Here is a 23,136-nt window from a genome sequence, read left to right as displayed (position 1 = left end):
CAAACCCTTATCAAAGCCTACCTAGATGGCAGCTTGATACTTTCTAAGGATATTGATCCATGCAAAAAATTTGTTGCTCTAAACTATGAGGGTGTTAGTTACTTAGGAGGGTTTGAATATGGTCGGGAGGTAAATATTGTTACTCAGGAGGTTTTTCTAAGAAATTTTGTTGGCAAAATTAAAGATGTTGTCTTTTTTGAGGACTCAAAAAAAACTGAATTAACTAAATTAGAAGGGTACAATGTTTATAGTGGAGATGAATAAAATTAGGTTGCAAAATAGTGAAACAAATTTTAAAAAATAGTGGAAATTTTAATATTTTTAAAATATACGTAACTTTCTCTTATAGTTATTTGATAGGTCACTTGTTAGAAATTTCCTGTTTACTTTTACATGTAATAGTCTAAAAGCTACTATGTTGTGGGTTTTTTGTTTCTCCTAGATTTACATATAAATGTGTGAATTCCTTTCTATTTCTGAACTTCTTTAGTGTTTTTTCATCTGTGACTGTTTTAAAATAAAATTTGGTTGGGACTAATTTGGCAATGAAAACATAAATAAAAATTTTAATCAGCGAAAACCCCAAAAATTATATAAGGGTATTTAACAATATTCCACTACATGGCTCTGCTATGAATATAACATGATTGTAATATGTACAATCTGAACATGGACTCAAACCAGTAAGTGCATAAATGTGTGTGGGGGGGACATGAAGGGATAGTGTCCTTATGGGATCTAAGTTCTCATAGTAAGACATTAATAAATAATAGAGCACTTGTAACTTTTAAAAAATTGGGATGTTGCTTAGAAATATATAATAAATGTCTAAGAGAATTGAAAGTAGTTGCGTCTGGAGAGTAATGCTTTTGCTTTATAAACTCTGTAGAACTTGACTGAAAACACATGCTTGTGTGATTAAACTTTTAACATTTAGTTTTTTCAGACCTATAAATTGTAAAATAAAGCATTAAAAAGTTCTAAATTATATCACTGAAATTGTCTTGATAATATGTGTCCTTTCAAAAGCAAAACTTGAGAAATTGTTTGGCCCAAACCAGTTACTGATGTAAGTATGAATAACCTTTATAACTTTTAACATTGCAGACAAGAATGTAATCTTAGTATTGTCATTGTTACTTAGCATTTTCAGAGCTGCTGGCCACTACCCCACTGTCACAGAATCAACTGACTCCTAACAACTCCATCATCGGATTTTCAAGGCTGAAAATCTTTATGGCAAACGTCCCACAACTGCTAGTGGATTCAAACACTGACTTATGCCTATGCATAGCAGGTAAACACGTTATGAACTATGCCCATAAGCAGGTTTGTGTGCATGGCTGGGGGTGAGGTGCTGTGGAACTATTTAAAACTATGAATTATCAACAGAAAATACAACATACAAATAAAAAGGCTCAGGAATCAGTACTATTAATATGCAAAATCTGCATAAGCAGTTTCTAGTCTCTGCAGAGATGTTATGTACCACTGAGTCAGAACTGAGGCACAGCTGCACTCTCAGTGAAGTTTCAGAGGCAGTGAACTGCATGAAAGGAAAATGCCCATCATTACCGCTTGGAGCAGGTGGTGCCTTTGGATTGACAGCACAACTTCTCACCACTAAGCCAGAAGCTAGTATTTCACTGAAACAAGTATTTATCCTGATCACTTGATAAAATTTAGTTTTGGTCTTATTATTTCAGATATTATATTCCAGTTAGAAGACTACAGACATTTTTGGATAACCTTAAGGGTGCTACTTAAGAACCTTGGCACTATTTGCTGGACCTCAAACTGATCTTAAACAATCCTGATGATACTCGTGTACGGGCAGAATATAGTGAATATTTGCAGACTGTAGATTCATTGATTCCGAAGTGCTTTTTAAAAGCAGAATCCATTAAAAAAACTACTCAGTATTTGCTATTTAAAAAACCAAAACCACCTCATATCAAAACACAAAAACCTTTATCTGAGTTTGGTTGATGCACATAGCTTCATCTGACTTTGGAAATATTGAGATCATGAAAGAAAAATAATACTAGTAAATAAACCTTATTTTAAGGTACTCACACTTCACATATAAAAACGATGGAGTAAAGAAGGTACAAGTTTCAGGAAAACTGTGTTCCCTATATATCCTTTCCTAAAACAAACCTTTCCCTTAAGCAGCATTTCCCAAAGTGTAACCCATGAACCCAAGATTCCCCTAAATATTTTTAAGAAATCTAAAAGGTCTTCTGTTGGCTCATGACTAATACATTTTAAGTCAGTTTTTTGTTGTTTCACGCTAGACTTAAGATGCCATGGCACCATGGTTATCATTGTCAGATGGATCCTGACTAAAGCAATGAAAACCAGAAAAAAAAATGCCAATTTGTGCTTTGTTGATTAAATAAAAGCATTTGACTTGTGGATGATAAAAAAAAAAAAATGTGGCTACCTTTGAGAAGATGGGAATCCTAGAACAATTACTTGTGCTTCTGTGAAAATACCTGTCTTAACAGGCTACTAGGCGAACAGAGCAAGGGAACACTACATAGCTTCAAATTAGGAAAGGTATGTGTATTATCTCCACACTTATTTAATCTGTATGCTAAGCAGAGTATTCCAGAAGCTAGACTATAAAAAATGTGGCAAGAGAACTGAAGACTCACAGATGGCACAACCTTGCTTGCTTAAAGTGAGAGATTTGAAGAACTTGCTGCAAAAGTTAAACACTGCAGCCTTCAGTATATATTGCATCTCAAAATTGAGAAAACACAACAGGTGGAGAAAAGATCAAAACTGCTAACAACTCCATCTTACTTGGTACAATCAGTACCCTTGCTACCAGTAGTCAGGAGATCGAGAAACATATTGCAGTGGGAGTCTGTAGCCAGGGACATCTCCAAATTATTGAGGAGCAATGATACCAGTTTGAGGACTAAGGTGAATCTGATTCAGAAATCAAAGCATATGTGTTTAGTTATCTCTAAAAGCAGGAAAATTAAACCAAATCCAAGGCAACCAAAATATGACTTTGAGTCTATCCCACCTGAATTTCAGAACCATCTCAGGTACAGGTTTGAGGCTTTAAACACTAATGAGCGAAGGCCAGATGAGTTGTGAGAGGATATCATCCAGGAAAAGTGCAAACGGTCATTGCAAAGACAAAAGAGGAAGAAAAGACCAAAATGGATGTCAGAAGAGACTCTGAAAATTCCACTGGAGCACAGAGAAGCCAAAGCACAAGGAAGAATTCAAGATACTAAAGAGTTGAATAGAAGATTTCAAAAGGCAGCACGGGATGACAAAGCAATATATTACAATAAAATGTGCAAGGAGTTGGAGCCAGAAAATCAAAAGGGCCGAAATCGCTCAGCATATCTTAAGCTCAAGGAACTGAAGAACAAATTCAAACCTCAAGTTGCTATAATCAAGGATGCTTTCGGCAGAACGTTAAATGATCCCGGAAGTATTAAAAGAAGATGGAAGGAATATACTGAGTCACTGTATCGAAAGGAATTGGAAGACACAGAAGAATTTCATGAAACACCATATGAGCAAAAGCCTATGGTGATGAAAGTAGTAGTTCAGGCTGCTTTGAAGGAAATAGCATAAAATAAGGCCCCAGGAATAGATGGTATGCCAATTGACATAGTTAACAGATGCTGCTCTGGACGTGCTCACCAAGTTGTGCCAAGAAATCTGGAGAACAACCACTTGGCCAACTGACTGGAAGAGATCGATATTTGTTCCTATCCCAAAGAAAGGTGACCCAAGAGAATGTGGAAACTACAGAACAATCTCACTGATTTCACATGCAAGCAAGATTTTACTGAAGATTATCCAAAAACGACTGGAACAGCACATCAACAGAGAACTACCGAAGTGCAGGCTGGGCTTAGAAGGGGTCGTGGTACTAGAGATATTGTAGCTGATGTTAGATGGATCTTGGCTGAAAGCAGGGAATACCAGAGGAATGTCTATCTGTGTTTCATTGACTATGCAAAGGCATTTGACTGTGTCGATCATAACAAACTATGGCTGACTTTGAGAAGAATGGGAATCCCAGAACACTTGATCGTTCTAATGTGAAACTTATACTTGGACCAGGAGGCAGTCGTCAAAACAGCAAGGGAACACTACATGGTTCAAAATCGGGAAGGGCGTACGCCAGGGATGCATACTATCTCCATACCTTTTCAACCTATATGCAGAACAGATTATCCGGGAGGCTGGGCTCTATGAGGAGAAATGTGGGGTCAAGATTGGTGGACGATTTATCAACAATCTGCGTTATGCGGATGACACAACCCTGCTTGCTGAAACCGAGGAGGACCTGAAGCGCCTGCTGCAGAGTGTCAAGAACTGCAGCCTACAATATGGATTGAGGCTCAATGTCAAGAAGACAAAGATTCTCACCACTGGACCAATTGGCAGCATCAGGATGCATGGTGAAGAGATTGAGATTGTACACAGCGTTAGTTTGCTTGGCTCTATAGTGAACAGTCTTGGCACCAGCAGCCAGGAAATTAAAAGGTGCATTGCCATGGGAAAGTCTGCTGTTAGGGACCTCTCCAAGCTACTGAAAAGCAATAGTGTCTCTCTGGAGACTAAGGTGTGTCTGATACAGGCCATCGTCTTTGCAATCACTTTGTTATGCATCAGAGAGTTGGACAATGAACAAGGAGGATAGGAGAATTGATGCCTTTGAGCTGTGGTGCTGGAGAAGAGTATTGAACGTACAATGGACTGCTAGGAAAACAAACAGATTTGTCCTGGAAAGGGGTTAAATCAGGTGGCTCCTTGGAGGCAAGGATTCTGAGGCTCCGTCTAACATACTTTGGACATGTTGTGAGACCGGTCCTTAGAGAGGGACATCATGCTTGGGAGGGTAGAGGGACAGCACACGAGAGGAAGGCCCTCTATGAGGTGGATTGATTCAGTGACTGGGATAATTGGGATGGGAGTGTCAGAGACAGTGCGATTGGCTCAGGACAGAGCGGAGTTTAGGGCTGTTGTACATAGGGTTGCTATGAGTCGCAAGCGACTCGACGGCACATAGCAGCAACAACAAAAGCAGAAAGTGTGCTTGAATCCACCAGTGGCTCTGTTACATAAACAATCTTCTCCTATGTGATTTATAGCCCATGAAAAATCCAACGTGGGGCAGCTATGAGTCCATTCCAGCAATGAGATGATACCATACAGTGATACTTAAATAAAATTCAAGTAATTACAAACCTCAAAAACCCAGTTATTACAAAACTGGTATTTTGTTAACTCACATGCATAAACTTACTACTGCCTAAGTAGTTTGTTTCCTCATTTTCTTCTCTATTCATGGCATTGTTTTCAACACACTTAATAACCTTTATTGTTTTATAAGCTCCAAAATAAAACTAGTTCACCCACAAGGAAACTTTGCAAACTTTATCAATCAGAAGCTAAGTGGAATGCCCTACAAAGGTTTCTATGCCCAAATCCTTGGAATCTCTAAATAGATTATATGAAAAGTAGTATTAAGTTAATCAGCTGATATTAAAATAGGGAGATTATCCTGCATTATTGAAGTAGAACTGTAAGAGTCCTTAAAAAGTGCAAGGAAAGCCAAAGAAATGGATTGTCTCCTAGATCCTCTAGAAAGGAATGTACCTTGCCGACACCTTTCTTTTCAGCCCAAATTTGTGACAGAAGAAAGCTAACAAAGGCTGCCAGATGGTTTGTACACTCATACAAAAGCAACAACAGGTTTTGGTAACCTTTTGGGTCGGGGGGGCTGGGGAGTTTTCATGGTTGGTAGTTCAAATCCACCAGTTAGCCTGCGTTAAGATGGGCAATCTACTCTTTTGTGATTTGCTGTCTTTGACAACCCACTGGAGGGTAGGTTATGAGTCGGTTCCTGACTAAATGGTACAAAACAACAGCTGCTCAGTGAAGGTTTGATCAGGTTGGTGATATGGAAAGAAATAGGATTGTGAAAAGCATTCATGATAAACAGATTTGCTTTTCTCTTTGGCAATTCTTCCAGCACAATGGTCACAAACATGGACTTTAAAGACTAGGGTTGTCAGCAACAGTCCAACCTTCGGAAATTTCCCCCACTTTTCCTGGTACCAATTTCCTCAGTTCTAAGGGTTCACCATTCAGGGCTAAGCCTGATGTATATAAAAGCACTCAACATAAAACACGTCAAACATGGGTACCTTATTGCCATAAGGAGTACAAAAAGGACTGAAAATGATGAACTTTAAGGAGACATCATATTGCTAGTCAGGAGACTATAAAACATGTTAAATAGTTCTAAATGGTAAAAAAATGGCAAGCTTTTTTTCTAATAGGTTTTCTAGAAAATAGGAAAAATGGGAAGATGGGACTTCATTTCCTTTATGGGGTGAACTTGAATCATTTTGAAAAGCTCCACATCTAGCTCCAACTCATAATTTCTTTTTTAAAAAAGTCTTGTCCTGCATCCTAACAAAGGAAACTATAAAATAAGGAGTTAAAATATCTGATTCTAAGAGCTTGTAACCTCAAGCAACGTTCATCACTGTTGTTATGTGCTATCAAGTCAGAACACACAGCTGATCATCCAATGGGTTTTCAGAGGCTGTAAATCACATGGGAGAAGACTATTCATCTTTCTCTGTAGATGTTCATCACTACAATCATGTATTTGCCTTGTATATATATCTTACAAGCGTTTATCTAGATCCAGCAGAGTAAGAATTTTAATCATCACAATATATATAGGAAACTACTGCCTAAGTGGTAGTCAGAAACTACGACCAAGGCTTTCATTGGTCAATCCACTCTTCTTTTATCTTGCAAAAGAAGATGTCTAATCTATCACTAAACCAGATGAATCTGTGAAAGCAGACTGACAACAAACATACTGGAAATAAAAACAATACAGGTTTTTTTTAGTATAACTCTGGAGATTAATTTCTTCCTAATAGTGAAAATGATGACTGGCTAACTTTTGTTTTAGAAATTAACTGACTTTTATTCTAAATGTTAATATTCAAAAGAAAAGTAGGCCAAATAAAACAAATTTTATTTATAGTTAAGTCCTGTTAGTTCAGAACTTTTATCATTACCTTGAGAGGATAAAGAGCTAAAGAAGGGAAAAAACCAAACCTGTTGCAAACTGTAATTAATCAGACAGAATGTCTGGTTTTTAATTCTCTCCTTTGTCTTTCATAAAACTAAGGCTAATTCAGTTTCAAAACTTGGTCTTTAATCTCTAATCCTTAAGAAAACAAACATAATCTTAATTTGTGGAGTCAGTTTATATTTTTCTTCATTAGTATAGGTACATAAAAATACTAGTTCTCTTTCTGTCTCAAGGGTTGGTTATCACTTGGCAGCTATAGCTTTAAATTACAACAATCAACAAAGATGTATTATTTTAAGGTGTAAATAAATTTAGATTTTGATTATAAATCACATCCATATACCTTCATTTCAAACAAATCTGAAAATGTGCAGCTACTGTAAAAACAAATTAGCGTTAATTACACATTTTACAAAAAAAGATTCACAACATACTTTTAAGAAAAGTTATGTAGCTTTACAGTGATTACTGATTAAGTCAGAATAGTAAAATTTGTGTAAGTATTCAGAATCATATGCTATAGCTGCACACTTTTTTTATGGGTAATACTTTACTTCCTTAGATGATCTATAATCTAAGGTTTTTTCTGAAAGTGTTTCTTTTTCTCACCTACAGCCTGACCACAGATAGCTATGCTTATACACTTTTGGCTCAGTTAGGTAAGAATGATGTTTGAAGACATTAAAGCTTTACAGAACAAAAAAAACTTTTAACCACACACACACAAAAAATAGGTGAGAAATTCTTTTATCATATTTAGAATCAAAATATCCCTTAAAATATTTACATTTTACAGTAAAAAGGATAGCAAAACACAAGATCATGTACAAGCTTAAGTATTCAAGTTTCTGAAGAGCCAAAAATGGAAAGAAAAATAATGGCCTACTACAAAGCTGTAGTATATGATAATAAAATACTTCTAATGAGTGCAGATTAAAGCAATACATGTACTCCGTGGACTTTTGATTCTTGGTCAAAACTGCTCAACTAAATGATTAGTATAATCTGATTATGCAGTTGCTTGGCTTTTGTAGTTCCTTCAGAATTCTGTTTTTGTCTTTTTTAAAAAAACAACAGTGCAATTTAAAACAAACTTACAGAGCACACACTATTCTCAAATTAGTCATTATATAAAGGACATTCACTAGAGGCAGTAAATATATTTCATAGTTAACCATATTTATCAATTACAGAATAAAACTAAAATTTCTAAGCCTTTATTGCATATTAATTAAACAATTTTGAATATACAGCAATGTAAAACTTTTAAAAATATTAAATTCCTACAACTAGAGAGAGGTGGTATGAAGAAGGGATGATGAGCAGTGGTACAGAATGCTCTGCACCAACACACAGAATTTACTGTTTTGCAAACCACTGACAGTAAAAATTTAAAAGATGGCACAATCCTAGCAGGCAATTTTAGGTTTTGAAGAGACAACATTTTATAGTTATTGAAATGTAACCTGGAAACAGCCTGCTACTTTTACCGTTTGCTTTTAGTTCTGTCCATGTGGTCCCTATCTTTGTGGTACCTGTCCCTGTCCTTTTCACTTTCTCTATGTTTACTTTTCTCTCGGTCTTTGTCCTTCTCATGGTCTTCATTTTTAGGCTTATCTAGTTTTTTGTCTACATTCCTACTATCTCTGCTTGCTTTTCCATCTGTTCCTCGATCACCATGTGATAACCGTGCCCTCTCTTTCTCTTTGTGTCCTTCCTCCCTGCTTTTTCTGTCTCTGTCTTGGGGTCTGTCTCTGCGTCTATGTCTTTCAGATTCCTGCTCCCATTCCTTTTCATGTCGCTCTCTCTTCAAGTGATGCGAATCACTATAAAATCTCTGGCGGTCCCCCTTTCCCCTATTAAATGGCCTATCTAGCTGCTGTTGATCTTGCCTACCCCAAGGATCACTATGACGTCTTTCTGGTCTTCGAATGTCTTTAACCTGGTAAAAATTTTGTGGGCCTAAATACCTTGAAGCCTGAGAAAGAGGGCCCACCATACGCTGTGGCTGGCCTGTCAGATGAACAGGTGGCCAGGGGACCATGGGATTTTGAGGAAAGCCAAATCCTGGGGGGGGAAGTAATGGGGGTGGTAAATGTGGTGGAAATCCAAACATGTTCTGTGGGGGGAAATTAGGAGGTCCTGGAAATGGAAATGTAGGAGGGCTGGATTTGAGATGAAGGTTGGGTTGCTGTGACCTCACAGGTGAAAAGTTTGCATTTGTTCTGGGGCTGTTGCTTCTAGGGGTAAAGTTAACATTTTTAGAAGGAAATTCCGATTGACATGTATTTCCAACTTCAAAATGAGATGCTGCTGCTGGCGTTCCTCTTCGCAACAGGTGTACAGTTTCAATATTTTGCATTAAAGTGTCCTCCTGTAAAGGTTTTGCTTGTTCTGTTTGAGAAGTGTGTATATTTTCTACTGAAGTTGAGTTTTGTGGAACACTTGAATTATCACTCTGCTGAACACATGTGTTTTTCTCTATAGAAGACAACTTTTCATCTGCAGTGGTCGGCTCTGGTATTTGCTCTTGGCTCTGTGACAAGTCAGGTGGGGTGTGTTTTTCTTCATTCCGACAACTATCACCATCTTTGCTTTCAGGTGTACTTATCTGCTGACTTCGTCCAGCTGCCTGCCTGGGATCCCTTTTCAGATTGATAAACTGTGGGGACCTTGTGTTAGCAACAAGGCTGTCACTGCAACTTACACTGCCATCCAGGTTTCCTTTTGTTATATGTGACTTGCCTGGAGAACCCATATTTGAAGTCCGGTTATCCTGTGAGTTATTCTCTTGATCTTGTGGCAGCTGTCTTTTTAATGTCCTCTCTTTATTCTCTGTAGTGTCCTCTTGTTTTGACTGAATAGATAAATTTGTTAAGAATGCTTCTGTAGAAATATCTGGTGGTTTACCTCTGAGACTAAGATTTGTTAAAGGTCCTGGAGAGATGGACGAGGACGCCAGCACTGATGCTTCTTCCTCTTCTATTCCTGAATTTTCTGACACTTCTTTATCTGCTTTAACCTTTATTTCACTGCCTTCAGCATCAGTTACTTCTACTTTATCTATTTCTTCTGGCTTTGGGTTGGTCTGTTCATTTATAAATGGAATTTCTTGGAGAGTATTCTGTTCTGTAACTGGCTGGGGCTGTTCATATACTTGACCAGTAGAGCCCAAGAGACTCTGAAGTATATCATCCACAGGAAGAGGTTTATTTGCTAATTCCAGAGTAGAAGGCTGATTTTCCCAGCCAATCAGTACTCCAGGAAGAAATCGTAAAGGTTTCGGTGGTTCCTGTTTGGTGACTTCCACTAATGGTTCAATTGCTGCTGAGAGGTCTTCATGAAGTGTCTGCTGAGGCTTATTTCTCTGCTTGTGCAATACAGCTGTAAAAGAATTAAAAAAGTCATTTTCCTCCTCTGGTGCATCTTCTGTAGAAACTTCTATTTTACTTTTTTTATCAGGTGGCACTGTCATAGGTCCACTTTCAGGGATTTCAGCTGTATGACTCATGCTGGCACTAGCACTATGCTGTCGCTTCAGCTTCTGACGAATAATTAAGCCCAAGAGTAAATTAGGTCTATGTAGCTCAAGCCCTGGGAAAACAAAAACAGAAACCACCAATTAACAGTCATTTTTAATTACTATAACAAAGACAGGTTTCACATCTAGCTTACTAAAAGCTGTCAAAGGGTACCTGTCCCCATACAGAAGTTGAGAATCACCATCACACCCTCTCCAAAAGCAGTCTGTTTCATATTGGTCCCACTTCCCACTTTATTTCACCTATACCCTCTCAATAAGATATACACCTACCAGGTCCATCAAAAGGCACAAGAGGGTGTGGAATTTTATCTGTGGCACCCAAAGGAATAAGGTACATATCCTTAACTTGCTTCATATTGTTAGCAGCTACTCCATAGCGTTTTCTGCTACTGAAGTATGCAAACAGTAAAGTATAAGAAATTTGATCTTCTTCAGTTACTGGTGTGAAACGAACCACACAAATTTCCTGTTCAAGAATAAGAACAAACAGTAAGATAAAGAAATTTCTTAAAGAAATCAGCTGACAAATATTAGGATGATGATTACTAATTATCAGTTTACTAACACGAATATAGATAAGATTATGGAAACAAAGTGGCTCACAGGAGAACATGGTGGTTGATCCTTTGATAAATTTGTATTATATGAATGAAAACACAAGAAATTGAAGTCAAGGTGATTTGTTTCATGTTGCTTAATGCTTAAGTTGTCAGTGGCAGAAATGACAGTGAAATCCAAGGCTTCTGACACGTATATTATAACTTGATTTTCAATCTTGTGCTATTTGCATACAGGAATTTAATAGCACTCGCAAGTAATACACACACACACACACACCCCTATCCAATGATGATATACTTTACTGAATCTGTTCTTCAGTAATCAGTTAGCTGTATAAAAGATCTTCAACCACTGTTGTCGTTATGTGCCATTGAGTCTTCTGCGAATCATAACAACCCTATGTATATTATCTCTGAATCCTGCCCTATCTTGAGTCAATCTCATCATCTCTGACAAACCTAATCCCATTTCTCCAGTCATTAAGTCAATCCATCTCATCCTAGGTCACCTTCTCCTACACTGTCCCTCCATCCATCCAAGCACGATGTTCTTCACCAAGGACTGATCCCCTGGCCAAGTGCCCAAAGTACATGAGATAGAGCTTCAAAATTCTTGTCTTCAGGGAACAGCTTGGTTTCACCCTCTCCAGGACAGATCTGTTCTCCTGACAGTTCACAGTATGCTTAACACTATTCTCCAGTACCATAACTCAAAGGCATCAATCCTTCTTCTAACATCCTTAGTTACTGTCTATCTCTCTGATGCACAACAAGTAACTACGAATACCATGGCCTGGATCAAGTGCACCTTCATTTCCAGACTGACATCATTGCCTTTTAGTACCCTGGAGAGGTCCCAGACAACAGACTTTCCCAATACAATTAATCTTTTGAATTCCTGACTGCTGGTGCCAAGAGTGTTGCAAGCGGAAGTTGTTAATAATTTCAATCTCTTCTCTGTCTATCATGAAGCTGCCAATTGGCCCAACAGTGAAAATCTTTGTTTTCTTGATGTTGAGCTTCCATCTGTATTGAAGATTACAGTCCTTGATTACAGTCTTTCATGTCTTCCTCTGTTTCAGCAAGCAAGGCTGTGTCATCTGCATAACACAGGTTGTTAATAAGTCTTCCTCCAATCCTGATGCTACAATCCTCCTCATTAAGTCCAGCCTCCTAAATGATCTTTTGACATATGGAGATAGGATGCATCCCTGATGCACATCTTTCCTGACACTGAACCATGCAGTGTTTCTCTGCTCTGTTCTGATTATTGCTTCCTGGTCCAAGTATAGGTTTCGCTTGAGCCCAACTGAGTGTTCTGGATTCCTATTCTTCTCAAGGTTAGCCACAATCTGTTGTTAATTTACATAGTCCAATGCTTTTGCATGGGATCATTGAAACACATTCCTCTGGTACTCTCTGCTTTCAGCCAAGATCCATCTAACTTTGAGTATGATGTCCCTAGTGGCACACCTCTTCTAAACCCAGCTCGTACATCTGGCAGTCCTTTGCTGATATGCTGTTCCAGTCATTTTCGGATAATTTTAAGCAGGATCTTGCTTGTGAGTATTACTGATATTTTTTGTTAATTTCCACACTCTTTTGGATCACCTTTTTTGGAATGGGAATAAATACAGATTTCTCCCAGTCAGTTGAGTAGCTAGTTGTCCTCCAGATTTCTTTGCAAAACCTGATGAGCGTGTGCAGGGCAGCATCTGTTTGCAGAAATATGTCAGCTGGTAGTCCATCAATTCCTTGTTTCTTGCCAGTTCCTTCAAAACAGCTCATTAGTTTGATCAAGTTATTTAATTAATTCAGAAATACTTGTTTGCCTCTAGGTTCCTGGCTTGGTTTCAAATCGCAAAGATATTGCCAACTTGATACTGTGTTCACAGTATTATAAGAAACGAACACTTTTGCAAGTAGATATAAAATCATACAAGATCCTAAAGAAAATGTTATTGAGCTAAATGAAGGTTCTGCTTTTAAGAAAAGATTTGTTACCTAAAAGGATCTCTTTCAAAATTAAAAAATACTCACTATACACAAACATACACACACTGTTGTTAGGTGCTACAGAGCCAAGTACAACTCATGGCAGCCCTATAAACAATAAATCTGATACCTGTTCTATCCTATGCCATCCTATCATCTCAGACACACTGAAGCATATGGTTGCAGTCACTGTGTCAATCCACCTGGTTAAAGGCCTTCCTCTCCTTCACCACCCCTCCACCTTTCCAAGTATGAACAACCCCTCCTAACAACATGCCTAAAGCATGTGAGATAAAGCTTTGTCATCCTTGCCTCTAAGGGCACTCTGGCCACACTTTCTTCAACACAAACCTGTTCTTTTGGCAGTTCATGTAATACTTCACATTCTTCTCCAATACTGCAATTCAAAGGCTTCTGCTTTGATTCATCATCCTTATTTATTGTCCAGCTTTCAGATGCATAGTGACTAAAAAAGACCATGGCCTGAATCAGGTGGATCTTCGGCTTTAAACTGACATTTGGTGTCTCTCTGAAGACTAAGGTGCGCCTGATACAGGCCATGGTCTTTGCTATCACTTGTTATGCATCAGAGAGTTGGACAATGACTAGGGAGGACAGAAGGAGAATTGATGCCTTTGAGCTGTGGTGCTGGAGTATTGAGAATAACATGGACTGCTAGGAAAACAAACAGATTCATCCTGGAGAGGGTTAAACCGTGCGGCTACTTGGAGGCAAGGATTCTGAGAGGTTCTGTCTAACATACTTTGGACATGTTGTGAGGAGGGACATGTCCTTGGAGAGGGACATCATGCTTGATAGGGTGGAGGGACAGCGCAGGAGGGGAAGGCCCTCTATGAGGTGGATTGATTCAGTTACTGGGGTAATCGGGATGGGAATGTAAGAAAACGACAGTGCAACTGGCACAGGACAGAGCAGAGTTTAGGGCTGTTGTACATAGGGTCACTATGAGTTGCAAGCAACTCGACGGCACATAACAACAAAACAACAACAACACTGTTCCTTAGTATTTTGCAAACAGCAGACTTTCCCAGTGTAACACATCTTTTAATTTCTTCACTGCTGCTGGTACCAATGGTATTGAGTGTGGATCCAAGTAAGACAAATGTTGACAACTGCAATCTTTTATCTTGGTGTTGTCTATCAGACCTCTGGTGAGGATTTTTATCTTTTTGATATAATCTGTATTAAAGGTTATCTTTCATCCTTAGCAGCAAGTGATTCAAGTCCTCCTCACTTCCAGCAAGAGAGGTTTTATCATATAAATAACACATTTGTTGATAAGTCTTCCACCCATCCTGATGCCACATTCTTTCTATTATGTTACAACTTCTTGATTTGCTCAGGACACAGACTGAACATGTATGGAAAAAGGATACAACCTTCACACATACCTTTCCTGATTTTAAACTATAGTATTTTCCTTGTTCTGCACAGAGAACTGATTCTTGGTCTATGCAGAGGTTTTGCTTGAGCACAATTAAGGGTTGTGGGATTCCCATTCTTCTTAATGTTAACCATAGTTTATTATGATCCACACAGTCAAATGCCTTTGTATAGTCAGTAAAACACTTCCTTCCGGTATTCTCGGCTCTCAGCTGAGCTCCATCTGACCCTAGCAATGATATCTCTTGTGACACTGCTTTCTTTTGAATCTAGCTTGAAATTCTAGGAGTCCTCTGTCAATACAGCTTCAGCCATTTTTAAAACAAGTCCACAAGAACCAAAATACAATCATGAGTGTATCCCAGCTAATTTGAAAACTATCTTTTTTTTTTGAAAACTATCTTAATAGATGTGAAGTACTAAACACTAATGACTGAAGACTAGATGAGTTCTAGAAGGACATCATCCACAAAGAAGGTTAAAGGTCATTACAAATATAGGGGGGGAAAGAATAGACCAAAATGGATGTCAGAGCCAACTCTGAAACTTGCATTGGAACGGGGGTGGGGGTGGGGGGGAAGCCAAAGGAAGGGGAAGGAATACTGGCAGCTTGAGAAAAGTCGTAAAGTATTATTGCAAATCACCATATACATTTAAAATTTCTAATATAACAGATTTTATAAGGGTTGGGACCATAGATTCGTATGCAGTTAGGCACTGCCTGATTCTATGTTGTAAGGCACACCTTTGAGTAACTGAGTACATCTGTGAAAGAGCTCTAGCGGTACAGGGTAGCCTGGTGGCTACCCAAAGGTCAATGATTTTAATTCACCAGCCACTCCCAAGGAAACTGATGAGCAAACTCCACTTTTTAAGGTTTACAGATAAGAGTCACTATGAGTCAGAACCAAATCAGTGGATTTGTCAGAGTATTTCCTTTGCAGTGGGATGATTTCTCTAAATAATTTACTTTCTCTGTGTATATTCTGTAACATAAGTTAAAGAAAATATAAGAAAAAATACACAGAAAAAGTACTGTGATTAAGGTTACTGTTTCCCAATATTGATTCTCTTCTTTTTCTCTTATCAGTAAAATAAATCTTTAACATTTAAAGGTAGAGTTCTGTAACTAAGTCTGTGCCAACTGAAGTTACAGAAAGTAGTGTAGACTGTAATTTAAGGATCTTGCCCTTAAAACAACTGGACATGCATTAGTAAGGAGTTGAGCTGCCAACCCAAAGGCAGGTTGTTCAAATCCACCAGCTGCTCTGCATGAGAAAGATGGGTAAACTTCTCTGAGGCAATTTATAGCCTCTGAAAACTTGCTGCAGGTTCACTTATGAATTGGTTTTAACTTGACCACAAATAATTAGAATAGTGCTGTGTGACTGTTACTGGTAAAGATCTTAGAAACAGGTAAATAAACAATACAAACAAAAAAGGAGGCCTCTTACACAATTTAGCAATTTATAGCTTCCAAAACCTGCTGGAGTCAGGTCCAACTTGATGGCAATGACTGAGTGTAAGTCACTCTCCGAATGACCCTGTAGATTTAAACCCTCCTAACTACCCTGACAGACTCCCATATTCTTTAAGTCATTATATTTTAGGATATCACTGTTAGAGAAGTTCAACCTGTACCCTAACAGAAACAAGTATCTACAAGTGAAGTAGGGCAAAATTGAAGAACTAATCTGAATACTTATTTTAAAGCATTTCTTCTAAATCACTGGCAGATGCAACCAAGAGATGGAGGGGAATCACACTGGGTTGGTTCAAGTTTTAGTAAATAATTTTAGTTCAGCTGTGTGGCATTGTCATGTAGCTTTACAATTAGTAGTGATTCTAATTAAGAGATTAGTGTCTAAGAGATTATACAACACTCTTTTAATAACAAGGCTTCTTTCCTCTGGGGCTTTGTAGAAGAGTTCTGAGTGGTTTGTTTCCAAGCATTGTCTTGTACTGGTACAATGAAACAAAGTTCCTTACCTTGGTTCCTGATGCTTTTAGTTTTTCTACATAATCCCAAACTGTCTGAGGTGAAATTCTGCCACCTACTTGAATACTATCTGGTAGATCCTGTAGCAAAAAAAGAAAGGTAGTCATACATATATAGAATATATTCTAATATTCACAATCACAGAATTTATACAAATTTAGCTCTAAAATGATAATAAAAACAAGTAAATAAAAGTATCATTAAACAGATCAGAGAGTATAATAGTACAAGGATAATCATTAGGTTTTACTTAAAATGCCAACACCAACTGACAAAAGTGGGTACCTAAAATAAAGCTATTAACACTTTGCCGCACACTTTTTAAATTGATGACCATGCTTAGAAACACATTTGCCATCATTTGCGGCAACGTATTAAGCAAGCATGTGCAGGCATGCCAATTCTTAGCAGAAAGAGAGGCATGGAAAAAAGAAGTAAATGTAATTATACCTGACTGGCAGCAATTCAAGATGTTGTTGTTATGTGCCGTCGAGTCGTTTGCGACTCATAGTGACCGTATGTACAACAGCCCTAAACCCTGCTCTATCCTGTGCCAATCTCATTGCCTCTGACACACCCATCCCGATTACCCCAGTCACTGAATCAATCTACCTCATAAGGGGTCTTCCCCTCCTGCGCTGTCCCTCCACTCTGCCCAGCATGATGTCCCTCTCCAAAGACCTGTCTCTCCTTACAACATGTCCAAAGTATGTCAGGCGAAGCCCCAGAATCCTTACCTCCAAGGAGCAGCCTGGTTTAACCCTCTCTAGGATGAAGGCTCTATAAATTTCAGCATACTGGGAGCAACTGTTTTTCCCGGTTTTACTTTCTTTGGTGGTAGGGGCAGGTAAGTATTTTTTCTTAATCATTAACATCTAAGTTTTAGAGGTTACCAAACTTAATTATACAATTATGTTTCTGTATAGAAAAAAGTACACTGCAAATTTTAAATTTTCTTTGAAATAAATTTTTTCTGAAAATAAATATACCTAAGATCAACTAAGAACTGCGCAACTGAGAACATGTAAGACTATTAGTATTTTCTTATTTTTCCCATGAATGAGAAAATCAAAAGCACAATAATTAATCTGATTTTTTTAAAGTATTAATAGCTTTTAATAATTTATTTGAAATTTTAGTCTTTGTGGTGTAATGGATTTGCTGTTCAAAATTACTTCCTGAGGAATTGCTTTTGATTCTCACCACATAGCTGGATGTGAACATGAAAATAGGGTGTTTAAACTACTAAAAAGATTAGGCAGTTTCACCATCCTTCGAGGCTTAAATTGAGCAAGTTTAGAGGTAGAAGATGGCAATTTCTCTACAATAAAGAAAGAAGCAGCAAAGAATGCAGCATTTGTCCTTCAGGGCCACAGAGATTGATTCCTGTTTAATTTCGAGATGGATCAAGATCAAGACTTCCACTATCAGTGGAAAAACTAACCAATGTGACGTCCCATGGAGCCAAAGCCAGGGGCTTTCACCTAAACCTGCTGGAGGACTACACGGTAAGGACTACATGGAGAGATTATCTAATTGGTCGAAGAGAACTTTGTTACACTAGTCTAAAGTCAAGAGCTGAAGGTCAAAGGGCCTGCAAGCACATTTGAGAAACTGTCCTGATTAAAGAACTGTATTCTGTTTCTAAGCTAAACTATAATCTTGAGTATGGGTTTGTGAGTTATGTGTGGCTACTGAAATGGATTAGCAGACCCAGGAGCAGAGCAGTGAGAGCCCTGGTAGGGACTGTTGGTGTCAGCATGGAGAGAAATATGTTAGGGAGTGTGACACATGTCTGACCTATGGGAATCAGTTTTATACTATGGATATTTTATGGAGAATGCTCTTCCTTGTGGAGTTCCGACCTGACTGTCCCCATGATGGCTGCACTCTTTATAGTCCTAATGAAATTAAAGGGAGCTCTGGTAGCCTAATGGGTAAAGAGTTGTGCTGCCAATGCCAAGTCACACAGTTCGAATCTATCAGATGCTCTGAGGGAGAAAGATGGGCAATCTCCTCCTGTGCAATATACAGCTTCTTAAAACCTGTTGGAAGGTCAGCTATAAGCTGACCCCAACTCTAAGGGCAATGAGTGAGTGAATCAAATTAAAAACTAAGAAAGGGAAGGTAGACCTCTGAAAAGTTAACTACATAAAAACTATGCCTCAGAGGTTTAAAATAGAAAAGGAGACGGGAAGGGGGAAAAAGAGGCTCAGGACTTATTCTTCATCTTAGAAAGAGATTATCTCACGAGCTGATTAAAGATTAAAACAAATTTGTTCTAAAAGAAGAGCATAAAAAAATAAAAAGAAGGTGGCAAGAAGATGCACTACAATCCCAGAGGTAAGCGGTTTGAATCCACCAGATGCTCTGCTGGAGACGGAGGAACAACCCCCTCCTGTACCAGTCAGATCTGATTTGATGGTACATACACAAAAAATAATAAAAATAAAGTTTTTTAAAAAAAGAAGAGCATCGTAAATAAATTTAACTTTTCTCTTACAATATTCGCATTTACAAATATTATTTATCAAGCAATCTTAATATAAAAACTATATGAAGCATATCACTGTGGTTAAAAATTAAAACATTAATAATAAGCATGAATAGAATGAACAGCAAAATAAAATTTTAACATACATACAGATTTCTTTTCCTTCTCTACATTTGGAAAAAAAATACCTTCCCCTCTCAGAATAGCTAAAAAATATTCTACTTTCATTTACATTATTATATAATAGTGAAAAGATTGCAGTTGTCAAGGATTCAATTTTACTTGAATTCACAATCAACATCCATGGAAGCATCAATCAAGAATCTTAAGATCTACTGAACTGGACAAATCTGCTGTCAAAGATCTCTTTAAAGTACTAAAGAATAAAGATGCCATTTTAAACACTAAGGTGTACCCAACCGAAGCCATGGCTTGAGTTCTATGTTCAAAGTACACTTCTGAGTGACAGCTTCCAGGGTTTCATTAATTTTGAATGCTCTCATTTAATGAGGCACATGCTGACAAACATGCAGGACGACGTGTAAATATTTTCATGAATAGTTTTTTATAGTTCTAAAACGTCATTTTAAATTTAATAATATCATTAATGAAGCAGTTTCAGGATCATGGCTAAGTCTTACTGGAAACTTTATGTTTTCTTGCCTGCTCCTTTCAGAAACACATATGATAACACAGGTCCAAGAGGGCAAAACCTCACAATACCTCAGTTAAGTACTCAGGAGAGCCTGACACCGGATAGGCTTTGGTAACAAACTTTGCTACAGATGGCATGTTGATGAAACCTTTCCAGATGAAGTTCAAACGAGCCAGGAAAGTCGATTCAACACCAACAGTTCCAGGCATCTCAGGACTAGAAAATGACGTGTTAAAAAAAAAAAGAAAATTAAAAAAAAAAAAAAAAGCAGCCTTAACTATTTCCATTATTCAATCAATCCATTTTCTACTTATAGTCATCATTTACTTTTATTTTAGTACATCAAGAAGCCCAAAATATATAAAGGTTACTAATTAAAGAGACTATTACATTTTCACTTCACAGAATTATATTTACATTTACCTATACTTGCTGCAGTAAGTCATCCTCTGGGCTTAGAATAATTTTTTTTTAAATAGTCTTCTGTTTCTTGGGACAAGTAAAATGAAAAACTGTTTTAAAATCTCTAGATTCACTTTCAGAGTATTATTCTTTTTTCTAATTTAGTTCAGTGTATAGGTAGGTATGGTTACTTCAATTATCACCAAGAGAAACTTACCGTGGAGCAGGTGAGAATGCTGACTTTGGAGACTCTTGCCTCTCATCCTCAAAGAATTCAGAAGCCAAAATATTTGAGGTTGAAGTTAAAGCATCTGCTATATTTTCTGCTTCATTGTCAGAATGTTTACGAGATACTCCAACGACAACTTTCACTTTTTTTGGAGAAAGATCATCTACAGGAGGTGCCATCCGACCTAACAACAGAAGATCCCAAAATAAAACATTTTTTTCAAGCTGTAGTTTCTAAAATTTGATTGATTTCTCACTTTTTAAAGCTATTATCAGGTTGCTGGATTCAAATTTTGAGTAACTGTACATTTTTTACTATCATCGATGAATAGATAAAAATTATAGCATAAAAACTATTACAATTACCACAAAAAAATAAACGTAAACAATTCAATTAAAAAATGGGCACAGGATATGAACAGACACTTCACCAAAGAAGACATTCAGATGGCAAACAAACACATGTAGTAATGTTCAAAATCCCTAGCTCTAAGAGAGATGCAAATCAAAACAATTATGAGATATCATCTCACCCCAGTCAAAATAGCAAAATTTAACAGAACAGCAAGCAATAAAGGCTGGCGAGGTTGTTAAGAAACTGAAACCCTTATTCACTGCTGGTGGGAATGTAAAATGGTGCAACCACTATGGAAAGCAGTATGGCGCTTTCTCAATGAGTTACAAATAGAAATACCATTTGACCTAGCAATTCCACTACTGGGAATATACCTCAAAGAAACCATAACTACCATAAGCAGATATATGCACACCCATGTTTAGCACGACTTTGTTCACAATAGCAAAGAGCTGGAAACAAACTAAGTGCCCATCAACAAATGAATGGATAGAGAAGCTGTGGTATATTCACATAATGGAATACTGTGCTGCATTGAAATACAAGGAACTCATGCCTTATTATTCAAAATGGGTGACCCTGGAGGACATTACATCTCAGTCACAAAAGGACAAATTCTGCAAAGTGCCACTGATGGAAAGCGTGACTGACATCGGGGTCGGGGGAAGACTGAGAAAGATGGGATGAATAATGTATACTGCATTGAAACAGATGAGGGAGAAGACTGTTTAAAAGGGATCTGTGATTAGGTATTATTGTCATGACTGGAGCTCAGAATGAAGGCTGTATAATGAATATAAAAAAAAATAATTATATAGAAATAAATAACTAAATACTTTTAAGACTTTTTTTCCAGAAAATAACTAAGTAGCTATGCTTCAAAAATACTACAAAACCATTGATAATTTTCTTTATGATAATTATTAATCTCCAGAACACTATGCACTCTCAGTCCTTACTGCTACTATATCCTTTTAAAGTACATGAACACAATTTAAAAATGGGCAAAAGGCATGTAAAGACTTTTCACAGAGAAAGACATTTGGATGGTCATCACACACATGAAGAACCACTTAAAATCACTGGCAATAAAACAGATGCAAATCAAAATCATAATGACATACCATCTCATTCAAGTAGCAGTGGCAAAGTTTAACAGGACAACAAGTAATAAATGTTGGAGAGGATGTGGTGAGATAGGAACTCTTACACATTACTGGTGGGATTATTAAATGGTACAACAATCTGAAAGGCAGTTTTACATGTCCTCAAAAAAGCTGAACACAGAAATTCCATATGACCTTGCTATTCTACTGCCTAGAATATACTCTGAGAAAACTGAAACTGAGACAGTAACGAAGACCTGTACACTTCGGTTCACAGCAGTGTCATTCATCACCATAACAGGGACACAGTCCAAATGTCCAACCACAATCAAATGGATTGAGAAAATATGGTACATCCACATGATGGAATACTATGCAGCATGCAGGAGCAAAGATTTTGAAAATCACTACCTAACTTGGGAAGGACTGGACAGTCTGATGCTAAGTGACCTAATTCAATCGCATAAGGACAAACACTGTATAAGATTATTATTGTAGACTGTGTATGAGGAACCAAGGGAGGATGAGTGGAAGAGAGGAGTGAGGATGGGCGGTGATTAATCACAAGGTCGCACAATTTGATGAGTGAAGGGAGGGGTAATTATATGAACACAATTTTGAGAATATTATCAATCATGGAAAATTTACTTAATTCATAGCATATTTCATTGTTTTTTCTAGAAAATGATGAAGGGCAACCCATCAATCAATCTGGGATTTCCTGATTACTGAAAAAGCATGTTTCAATAAACTGATAAATATAAACTGTAACTCTTTTTCTAGCACAGCCCTATTTCTTATCCAGTCACTCTACAAAACTTGTTGAAACTACCTACTTTGTTCATCTCAAAGCTTCTCTCTACTTATTTACATTTTCAGTGCTACCACTCTAATTAAAGAAGCTGTGGTGGCCTAGGGGTAAGAAGCTGCTCCTAATAGCAAGCGGTACAAATCCACTAGCCACCCATCGAGAGAAGGATGGGTAATCCATTCATGCGAGTCACTGCCTCTGAAAACCTGCTAGAAGGTCAGCTATGGGTCAGTTCTGACTTGATGGTATACAGTAACAATCACTTAATTAATGTATAAAGGCCCCTCCAGTCTACTTTGCCTTCTCTTTAGTATTCTTTCAATATAATCTCTACTTCAAATCCCAGAGATTTTCATAATATTTTGTTTCCTGTTACTTTCCTGCTAAAAATTTGTCAGCTGCCACCCACTTCTTTTAGCTAAAACATCACAATTTTAACATGATTTGCTGTTGTTGTTATGTGCCGTTGAGTCGCCTA

The 23,136-nt window shown here is 37.6% G+C and overlaps 1 protein-coding gene across 1 annotated transcript in view; it reads right to left on the bottom strand.

The window, feature by feature from the left end:
- Positions 1 to 7,788: 7,788 nt before the first annotated feature.
- Positions 7,789 to 23,136, bottom strand: part of PHF3 (PHD finger protein 3) — a 126,552-nt gene continuing 111,204 nt past the window's right edge. Inside the window, exons 11-15 of the mRNA XM_006897058.1 lie at positions 20,376 to 20,571; positions 19,825 to 19,972; positions 16,598 to 16,687; positions 10,920 to 11,115; positions 7,789 to 10,699 (exon numbers count right to left, since the gene is read on the bottom strand). Coding sequence (XP_006897120.1) covers positions 8,592 to 10,699; positions 10,920 to 11,115; positions 16,598 to 16,687; positions 19,825 to 19,972; positions 20,376 to 20,571 — 2,738 coding nt within the window. The 3' untranslated portion in view covers positions 7,789 to 8,591. The remainder of the gene's footprint in view (positions 10,700 to 10,919; positions 11,116 to 16,597; positions 16,688 to 19,824; positions 19,973 to 20,375; positions 20,572 to 23,136) is intronic.

This window comes from Elephantulus edwardii, unplaced genomic scaffold (assembly GCF_000299155.1).
Source record: "Elephantulus edwardii isolate Elephantulus edwardi_28Jun2011 unplaced genomic scaffold, EleEdw1.0 scaffold00198, whole genome shotgun sequence".
Lineage (NCBI taxonomy): Eukaryota > Metazoa > Chordata > Mammalia > Macroscelidea > Macroscelididae > Elephantulus > Elephantulus edwardii.
This window is presented reverse-complemented; position numbering and strand designations above follow the sequence as displayed.